Source organism: Primulina eburnea, chromosome 10, assembly GCF_022965805.1.
Source record: "Primulina eburnea isolate SZY01 chromosome 10, ASM2296580v1, whole genome shotgun sequence".
NCBI classification, from domain to species: domain Eukaryota; kingdom Viridiplantae; phylum Streptophyta; class Magnoliopsida; order Lamiales; family Gesneriaceae; genus Primulina; species Primulina eburnea.
Window position 1 is genome coordinate 7718590 of NC_133110.1, and position 10690 is coordinate 7729279.

A 10690-nucleotide genomic window follows, 5' to 3' on the forward strand; every position below is an offset into this window, starting at 1 on the left:
CTATATCCGAATAGAGTGGTTTCCTGTCATTTCGGAAGTTGGTAGGATATTCTCTAATCTTTATATATAGAGCTTTCAACTGAATGGCTTGAAATGCACCTTTTTTTATGGAATTCTCAATACCGATCTTTCTGCAGTGGGTTGGAAAACAACTATTTGAACTCGTGTACTGCATTCAATAGCTTGAACCGATTACTTATTAGAGGATATTTTACAGCTGGAGTAATAAAGTCAGCAATTACTTGAACTCCTGTGAAGGAATGAAATGATCAAGTGACAGTTTGATGTTGTTTATTTTTTCAATCATCAAAACTTAAAGATAATAAAAAAAAAATAGTTTAACATAGTGTTATGCCAGTACTCTAGTAAAGAAATATTAATTCCAAAATTTGATTAATTAGAAAATCAAAACTCAAAATAGATACTAAAATATAATCTTAAAATAATTATTCATAAAATATGAATTAAGTTAAAGAATCAAAACAAAGAACAGATGAACTTGACTAAAATTACAATTTTCTCTATTGTTAATACATATTCTAGTAATGAAAGTAGGTGAAAACCAATTGAAGTCATGTCACGAACGATACTTTCTTGCGAAAATAGGCAAAGAACATAACTTTATTCACACAATTTACAAAACATTTCAATCACCATCTTTCCACTTTTCCCCTCTTTTATGAAAAAAAAAAAAAATAGAACTCATCGATATCCTACACATCTTTCGATTTTCTCACTGCATACTGTATCCTAATCCATATTCTTGATACATTATTTCTCCAGATTGATTAAGCATATTCGCCGAATCCCACGAGTTTGAAGAAGCTGAATTTGCCTCAAATTCGTTGCTCCACCATGCAAGATTCTCCTTCGATACATCCATTTGCTTGAAACTATCATATTCAGAAACCTGAGCACTCTGGCCTGTTGCAATAAAGTTGGAAGCTTTGATATTCAGCAATTCATCCATTTCTCCTTGAGTGAAACCTGAACCGCCCGACTGATAAATTCCTGTACTGTCCATTTGCCCCATAATCTGATTCGAGTCTTGAAAATTGCTTTCTGCGATATTGAAAGTAGAATTGTTTAAAAGTGCTTCATCTGGAGTCTTTAAGTTGCTGATTAAACTGCGATAATTGTGATCAAGACCAGTGGCAGCAACGGATTGAGGGTTGACGATGTTTTGATTCTCATCCAAAGAATGAAGGGTTTGGATCATCTTTTGCTGCGGGTGATTCGGTTTAGGCCAAAGTGATGGGTTATTGTAAAAAGAGAACGGATTTTGAAAGCTTTGAAGCTGGATATGAAGCTGAAGCCTTTCCAGGGTTGAATTGCTTAGGTTTTCTACACTACAGGTGCCCTCTCCCCCGCTATTTGTGTGATCGTTAATCGAACGTTGATTCGCGACGGAGTTTTTACGCCTTCCCAGCAATTTTTTCTTCAATCTCGTGTTCCAGTAGTTCTTGATGTCATTGTCTGTCCTTCCAGGCAGCTGTGCAGCAATGATTGACCACCTTTGAAAACCCAAAAAAAGAAAAAGATATTTAAAATCAAGAAACCCTAACATGTAATATGGTTTTGAATATTATGATCAATAACAAGCGAAATGAAAAAGAAATTGCCAAACCCCTCCAGAAAAATCATATGATTTATAACCATGAACATGTGATTTCTCGAATTTTCAGACAAAGAGTATCATAGACAACGGCAAAAAGACAAGTAGCTCTGGCTGAAGCGGCCGTTGCATGTGTTTTCGAGGATTTCTATATTCTTTGTTGGTGTATGTTGAGGTAAATAGTTAAGTGGAAAAAATTTACCTGCTGCCTATGCTTATATATAGGCTACAGATTATATTATCTTCTTCTTCAGTAAATCCACCATGCTTAATATTCGGCCTCAAATAATTCAGCCATCTTAGTCTGCAGCTCTTCCCACATCTCTTAATCCCTGTAGTAATAAATAATTCACATCAATTCATATGAACTTGGAAAATCGATATCATATCATATCCGGTGATCCAGATATCCAACCCTCTATGTTCACTTAAATTAAAGCTACAATTTTGCTTCAAGAGCATCTACTTTACTAGTTTCATGTCAAAAAATCAAATTTAAGCGCGAGTATATATACACAGACTAAAATTTGGATTTGATAAGAAAATCCCTCAAATCAAAATCCAAAAACAACACCAATTCATGCATATATAGTATGGTTAATATAACGAATGTTATATATATGTGTGTGTGTGTATAAATGTTGGCATACCGATTTTCTGAGGAAGAGCAATCCAATTTCCACCAGTCCCATGCTTCTCGATATAAGCTTTGAGTGTGGCATCTTCTTCAGGTGACCATGGTCCTTTCTTCACATTAGCTTTGTCACAACATGGAGCTCTTCCCATCTTCTAGCTGGCTATAGTTTAATTAGTATTCGATCGATTTCTTTGATCCCGTGGTGCAGGCAGATAAATCTGGAAACAGATGAAAAAGTTTTTTTGTTGTGGATCAAAATTTCATAAGGGAAGACCTTAATTTATAGGTCGGAAAATGATGATGTAATGCTTGGAAAGTCTCACAGCTTCCTTCATCTCTAGGGTTTCTGCAATTATCTCTCGGATATCATCAATTCCGTTTTGGATTAGCTCAGTCGTGATATTATAATATTAGTCTCTGATCATTAAATATTGTTTATTATAAAATGTCAAAAAAATAATTACATTTCCTTCAAAAATATATATTTATACTATAATCATTTGCTTTTTGGGGTGGTTGCATTTATTATGTGTGAAATTTCAGGAATTCTAAGTAATATAGATTTGACAAAAACTTGTGTGAGACGGTCTCATGGATCGTATTTTGTGATGCGGAACTCTTATTTGAGTCATCTATGAAAAAGTATTACTTTTTATGCTCAGAGTATTACTGTTTATTGTGAATATCGGTAGGATTGACTCGTGTCACGGATAAAAGATTTGTGAGACCGTCACACAAGAGACTACTAGATAGATTTAAGAGTAATAAATTAAGCACTAATTAAGATCAACTTTAAAAATATGACTTTAACTTTCTCCCATTGTTTGAAGTTTAGTCATTTTTTTTTTGTAAAATTATATAATCATAACAGGAGCGGATGCTAAACATACATATAAAATTTATATGTAATTTTTTTATTAAAATATATATACATTTTATAATTAAAACTTGTCAATTCAATTTCCTTAACTACGTGCTTATAATCTGATCCACACACATTTCCAGAAAGAAGAAATTATACATGCTCACTTTTGTCGCCAACTTCCATAATTATTGGGGGTAATTCTGTCCTCGTAATTAGTAGTTGATCGAAATGTTTCACATCATCTAATCATTCTGACAATATGTAAGAAAGTCACGTTTCAGTACAATGATTAATCGAAGAACAACGTTCATATCTACTAAACAAATCGACTCAATATATATTTAAAACAAAATGTAATAATTTTTACGTACAAATTATATTTTTTTAAAGTCAAATTTAATAAGAGATTTGTTTCATAAAATTGAGATGTGAGACTGTTTTATAGGAATATTGTGTTAATTATTTAATCAACAATATAAATTCAAATTTATCCAATTAAATTTAGGACTCATGAGGTTAATTAATATCCCTTGTACTTGATCTCCGAATTTTTTCAGTAATTTTTTATCAAAAATATTTACTAATAATTTGTATAAATTGTAATCGTCATAATTTCTAGCATGCCGTTGATTTGGTGTTAATTGAAATTTGATGTAATAATCTATATTCGCACGTATATAATAGTAAAATAAAACATAACTTTATACAATTGGATCCCCTTAATTCTGACGGGATCTAAACGAAATTTCTTCGAAAATGGAGTTTCGAGGCAGCCAACGGTTAATTAATAATCAAGAGTTCGATTCCTCCTACCAACATTATTTTAGGTGAGTTTGTCACGTATTGTTTGTCCAATGTCATTTACCTGACTAACGTAATTTACGAACTATTACATTTGTTCTAAATTTATCTGATATACATTGAAAAATAACGGCCACTATCGATAAGGTAATGTTTAATAAGGTAAGAAAATGATTAGAAAGAAGCTAGAACATATAAAAACAGGATTAAATATCAAATATCTTGTCAATCCTATCATGTTCTTCGGTTGAAATATTTTTCTACCTCGCCCACAACGAGCTAAAAAATTCTGATTAGTAAAATATATATTTTTTTTCTCACAAAATCTCACTAATAATATTTTTTTATAAAACAAAAATTACAAATTTTTTAGTGATGATATATATATATATATATATATATATATATATATATATATATATATATATATATATATATATATAAATAATTTGGTACATACTCCTAAAAGTAATTGAACAGGTTGGCTTAAAAGATTTAATGAATCTCGATTAAATTACTAAAAAAACTAGGGGTGATTAAAAAATAATATTTCTTAAAAAATTCACTAACTTTTGGAAATGGAGAACCCAATTGATTGACCTTGGTTCCCTACTAAAAATTAACAATATTAAATTAAATAATAAAAAAACAAAGGGTCCCGAACCGCACTTGGATAGAAATTACAAGGAGAAAACAATCAAAATTTAAAAAGATGTAACAAATTTAAAATAAATACTTAAATGGAGTCAGATCTTTAGGAAGAAGAAAGCATGCTTCTGCTTGTCTTTCTCTTAAGGCTAGAATCTCTCTCTCCATTGACATTGCACTTTCTTTCATCAGCAAAGAAGACCTTTGTTGTGTTCATTTTCTTTTTCTAAGGAGAGTTAGTGAAAAAGAGAATTTCAAAAATTATAAGATATTATGTATATATTAAATTCATTGAAGAGATTATTTGAGCTACCCTTTTTTTTTATATATATATCTATTATTAGTCTAAAACTAGAATTAGTGTAAATGGTTTCTTAAAGATATTTGAATTTTCTAGTTCAATCTTGATTTGATTGCTTCATAAAATAAGAATCAAGTAAATGAGGCGTCTTGAGCATGTTAATTTGCATGATTTGATGAATTTGGATTTTGTATCCTTAATTCACTTGTATTAGTGAAGATCTGCGTTATTTTAAGGGTATTAATCTCACATCCCCTCTTGATAAAAACTCTATCTATTTATATTTATAGGAAAAAACTGGAATTTTAGTATTATATACTTGTTTATTTACTGTGTTGGTATTCTCTGATGTCCAGTTTCAGTACTAATCTTTTGTGTGTTAATTTTGTTTTTTTTTTTTTTACCTTTTAAACTATGAAGTGTTTGATATGATGTTACATGCACATCAGCTTCATGTTAAGTCCATATAGACGTCGCACGGTGACCACGTCAGTTTCATATCCAAAAAAAGACAAAAATTACATCAATTCACATTTAGAATTTATGCTTGGTGTGTAGAATTGTAACAATTAACATGTCCATATTGGTTTCAACTTTGAAGCATACTCGTGTGTAGAAATATAAAGTGTTGACTTATGGGCGATATGCCTTGATATTGACACTGGTGGTGACCGTACGTCTTTCACAGTCATCCCAAATTTCCCATAATTAGAAGACTTTTAGCTTGGTAGAGCAACAAATCAGATATGAGACTTCGAATAATAAATTAAATTGGCGTCTTCTTTTAGTACACATTGCTTCGACAGGAAGTCTCTATGGTAGTTAAATATGCCGGGAATTAAATAAGCAATGGCTGAAATTAAATTTTGAGTTTTGAGTTTTGAGTGGACATTTATCTGTATTTTATTTTTTACATATAAAATCTGATAAATCATGAATAAATTAATCGTTTTGTTATTTAATAACTTCATTTTCATACTTGTGTTTTCAAGATCAAAATCAATTTCATCAGTTGTCTATTTTTATTGTAACATTCTATTTCACTCTGACTCGAAATCAAACTAATTAACGGTAATGTTTTTTTTAGAATTTTTCTTCATAAAATAATGTATCATTAAATTCAATTTCATCTGTTATTTATTTTTATTGTCGCATTCTAATTCATCCCGACTCGAAATCCAGTTAATTAATTGTAATAGTTTTTTGGAAATTTTTCTTCATTAATAATGTATTCGCTACTCCATCTGTAACGTCTCAGATTCGACGACTATCTTCATTGTATCAAAACGGGTATTTCCAACATGTTTATGTTCTTATTCATACTCTCCCTATAAAATTTCCAGAGGGTCGCTCATCATATAATTATTTCAAATCAAACAAGCTTAACTTTAGAATTTTTATGTGATGAGCTCCCGAAAAGAAGATACACTTTGATTATATGAGTAGTATCTATCAAATCTTTTAAGTCATCATCAAATATATAGTCTTATATCAGCATGGTCTTGGAATCATGTTCATTCTTGGACCGGGTATCACATTCACATCTCTTTCAGAACGTGACATCCTCGCGATTATCTCATCGATCCACCAATACCAGAAGTCTGGAAGTGGCTTCTACAAGTTCAAGATGTGGTTCACATGTATATAGTGTTGAGTAAAATCCATAAATCGAAGAATTCATCATGTCAAATCTTTAATACTTTGATTGAAAACTTAAGCGGAAGCGTACCTGAAGTTATAATAATGAATTCTTTAGAACATGTCTTGATCTTCCAGATCAACGCACTCTTTTTCTTGTGAGAATCCTTTAATTTTCTCTCCTGACTATTTCTAAATGGAGGAGAGAATAAGGAACGTGATAAACGCGTGATCTAGAGATCATAACCATATGTAGATAATGTTTATCATTATCTTCTGATATTTCTGTTTAAGTTCATCATAAAAACAGAAATTACTCTTTGTCTTTATAAATTAAATGCTTACAACCTATTAGATATATTAAAGTCTAATAACTAAAACTTTAACCGATCATTTTAGTTTTAGGTTTAACTTAATAGACAACTCACAACACATAATTATTCACATATAAGTTCATATAAATAATCCAACAATCTCTCATTCAAGCTATATGTATAATCTTATAATTATGTTTGTGAAGACAACCTTATGAGCTCAGAAATTTTGTCTTTCCAAAATGTATCTATAACCAATCCGGTTCATCAATCACATCAACATAGGATCAAAGCTGGATTTGCTACATTCGAGGTAACTAGACCCATCAATGGTCACATATTCCAACACAACTGGATGACATGGTGTAGTAACCCGATTCCTAATTTGAGTTAATTATTGGATTAATTATATTTCGGTGGGATCGGAAAGACCGAACCAGGTTCGGATCGTCCGAAGAGGGTTCGGATCATCCGAAGTGGGTTCGGACCGTCCGAGCCAGGTGTCTGGACACGTGGAAGGGTTCGGATCGTCCGATCAAGACTCGGATCGTCCGGGACAGGTGGCTGTACTCGTGGAAGACATGCAGGGTTCGGATCGTCCGAAGTGGGTTCGGATCGTCCGAAGTGTACCAGATCGGAGCTTCCGAAGTGGATCGGAGCGTCCGAACATTGGCTATAAATAGAGGCGCGAGGCTTCATTTGTGACTCGCCATTTCAGAGTGTTCCAGAGCATTTCAGTCGTTTCTGACAGGTTTCTAGTCTTTTTCCGAGGTTCGGGCACTAGCGGGGAGCTACTAGTGTTGTAGCGGAGCTGTGCTCTAGTTTGGAGCTAGCGGCACCAGTGGGCTGACTGCGGACGCAGGCGTGAGTCTAGGACTGATTGTTAGGATCTGCTGGTTTGAGGTACGAAAGTACTATCCGAGATATCCTGGTCGAGTATACATTCTTATATGTGTTGCATGATTATGTGGTGCATTGATATATGTCATATGATGCATGCTATTATGTCACGTTTTATGATGCATGTTGCATTTCATGTTGAGCCGTATCTCCTTCGAGATAGCCTTTACTGTTGAGCTGTATCTCTTTCGAGATAAGCTATATCTTGTGGGGCCGCTCAGCCCTGTCTTGTCTTGTGGACGCATGGACACCGAGAGTACACAGTGGCCGACGGGTCCGGAGGGCTTCGGTGATCCGGGACATTTTAGGTCCACGTCTGTTCTTGTAGTGGATGCAGTGACCCAGAGGAGTACCGCGCGGCACTATCCACTTGGCGCCTCTAGACTGAGCATTTTGAGATCCTTTGTTACTCCTGTTTCTTGACTACCCTGGTATCATATCATAGCATGTGCATTTCATATAGGTTTGTATACTCATGCTTTTGTACTGGGCGTTCTTATCGCTCACGTCCTCGGTTTTGTTTATCTTGGACACCTCATTCCCACGGGGCAGGCCTCAGGTTGGACAGCTCAGGAGGAGGAGGAGGAGGACGTTGAGTAGCTGGTTGGTTTAGTTCTTCGGTATCTTTTTGATTCGATATGGTTGTACCGTATATTTCCTTTTAGTTTAGTTGTCTTGGATTTTCGATTGGGTTGTATAACTATCTTTTGGTGACAGTTTTCCGCCTTTATTTCTGATTGTTTTTAATTAAGTTAAGTGCATGCTTAGTTCTTGATTAGTAGGTGATTCTGGAACGGGTCACTACATTTATGGTATCAGAGCATGCTTACGATTTTGGGATATAGATTCTGTTTTGGGATTTTCGTTGACCATTTTACCATTTTCCCCATTCTATCTTGTAGCGATGGCTGACCACTTTGGTGATGAGAGTAGTCAGGGAAGTGTAGGTCGTTGGGGTGACCAGGACGATCGTAGGCGTCATCGTGAACATCGTCATCGTCGGGATGGTCCTAGGCGTTTTGATTTGCACCGTTTCATTCAGATGGGGCCTAAGCCTTTAGTCGGCGGTGAGACTCCCGATGATGCTGAGGATTGGTTAGAGCGCATGGAGAGTTGTTTCCGTGCATTCCAGTGCACCGAGGAGCAGCAGATGGAGACCCTTAGTTTTCTTCTCGAGGGCCGTGCGCGCAAGTGGTGGCGATCGACTTCTGCGCCGATAGTCCAGTCTCAGGGTAGGGTGACTTGGGCCGATTTCCGTGCAGCTTTCATGCAGCTGTATTTTCCTCCAGCCCTTCGCCAGGCAAAGACGATTGAGCTCCTGAATCTTAAGCAGGGGAGTATGTCTGTTGATGAATATCAGCAGAAGTTCTTCGAGTTGTTACCATTTGCCCCTCATATCAGTGGCAGTTCTGAGGCCAAGTATGACCATTTCCTCCAGGGTCTTAACCAGGAGATTTTTGATCGAGTCACTGTCTGTGATAATCCTACTTCTTATGATGGGTTAGTGAACCGGTGTCGCCAGGCAGAGATCAGTCTCCAGCGTGGTAGGGCTATTCTTTCTTCTAGACCTCCGAGTACTTTGAGCCCTCGATCTCAGTCTTTCAAGAAGTCAGGTTCTTCTTCTTCTGGATCTGGATCACGGTCTAGCGGTGTTTTCCGCTTTGGTAAGAAGAAGGTTTCCTGTGTGCATTGTGGGAAGAACCATCCATCGGAGCAATGCCGATCAGCCGCGGGAGCTTGTTTTCAGTGCGGAGAGATGGGTCATATCAAGAAAAATTGTCCTCAGTTGCGAGGTGGAGCAGGATCTGGTTCCGGATCTCAGACGACTGTTCAGCAGAGGAGGCAGGGTCAGGCAGTGGGTAGTTCAAATCTTCGACCTCGTGCCCAAGGTCAGGTTTTTGCGCTGAACCAGGATCAGGCTGCAGATGAAACGGAGAGAGTCATAGCAGGTACTTTTCGTTTATGTGGTATTCCTGCTTTTGTTCTTATTGATACCGGAGCATCACATTCATTCATTTCTGCACGATTTGTTAAGCGTCATAAGTTACCGTATATTTCTCTAGACGTCATTCTTTCTGTTTCTACCCCGATGGGTCATTCGGTGTTAGCAAAGCGTCTAGTGATGGGTTGTCCCTTAGATTTTGAGGGTAACGAATTGATTGCGAATCTTATGATCCTGGAGATGGAAGATTTTGATTGTATTCTAGGTATAGACCTATTGACTACTTACCGAGCTACCGTGGATTGTTACCAGAAGCTTGTTCAGTTTCGTACGACTGAGAGCTCTAGTTGGTTTTTCTATGGTGAGGGAGCGCGACCTCCGATGCCAGTGGTATCTGCTCTAAAAGCCTGTCGTGCTTTAGAGGCGGGCGGGGAAGGCTACCTCATCTATGCGATTGATTCCTCCATAGGTAGTGTTAGTATAGATGATATTCCAGTGGTTTGTGAATTTCCTGATGTTTTCCCAGATGAGATTCCTGGTTTTCCTCCGGTTAGAGAGGTGGAATTTGGCATTGAGTTAATGTCAGGGACTGCACCGATTTCTCGTGCCCCCTATCGTCTTGCTCCGTCAGAGATGAGAGAATTGAAGCAGCAATTGCAGGATCTTCTTGATAAAGGTTATATTAGCCCGAGTGTTTCACCTTGGGGAGCTCCAGTATTGTTTGTCAAGAAGAAAGATGGATCTATGCGATTGTGCATTGATTATCGCCAGCTGAATCGTGTGACGATCAAAAACAAGTATCCATTACCTCGTATCGATGATTTGTTCGATCAGCTTCAGGGTACCTCTGTTTACTCCAAGATTGACTTGCGATCGGGTTATCATCAGATGAGAGTTAGAGATGATGATATTTCCAAGACTGCATTTCGTACTCGATATGGGCATTACGAGTTTCTAGTTATGCCATTTGGATTGACGAATGCGCCAGCAGTGTTCATGGATCTGATGAATCGAGTCTTTCGGGATTTT

At 36.2% G+C, this 10690-nt stretch overlaps 1 protein-coding gene across 1 annotated transcript; it reads right to left on the reverse strand.

The window, feature by feature from the left end:
* Nucleotides 1–605: 605 nt before the first annotated feature.
* Nucleotides 606–2609, reverse strand: LOC140803673 (transcription factor MYB36-like). The gene is made up of 3 exons (XM_073159573.1): nucleotides 2266–2609; nucleotides 1818–1947; nucleotides 606–1514 (listed from the first exon to the last, which is right to left on the reverse strand). Exons 1-3 carry the CDS (start codon nucleotides 2399–2401, stop codon nucleotides 734–736), a joined length of 1047 nt encoding a protein of 348 aa, XP_073015674.1. The 5' UTR covers nucleotides 2402–2609; the 3' UTR covers nucleotides 606–733.
* Nucleotides 2610–10690: the final 8081 nt, after the last annotated feature.

Coding starts and splice junctions, on each gene's coding strand:
- LOC140803673 (XM_073159573.1), bottom strand. CDS start 2,401: ATGGGAAGAGCTCCATGTTGTGACAAAGCTAATGTGAAGAAAGGACCA. Junction 1,948..2,265: donor TGCTCTTCCTCAGAAAATCG/GTATGCCAACAT, acceptor TTATTACTACAG/GGATTAAGAGATGTGGGAAG. Junction 1,515..1,817: donor TATATAAGCATAGGCAGCAG/GTAAATTTTTTC, acceptor GGGTTTTCAAAG/GTGGTCAATCATTGCTGCAC.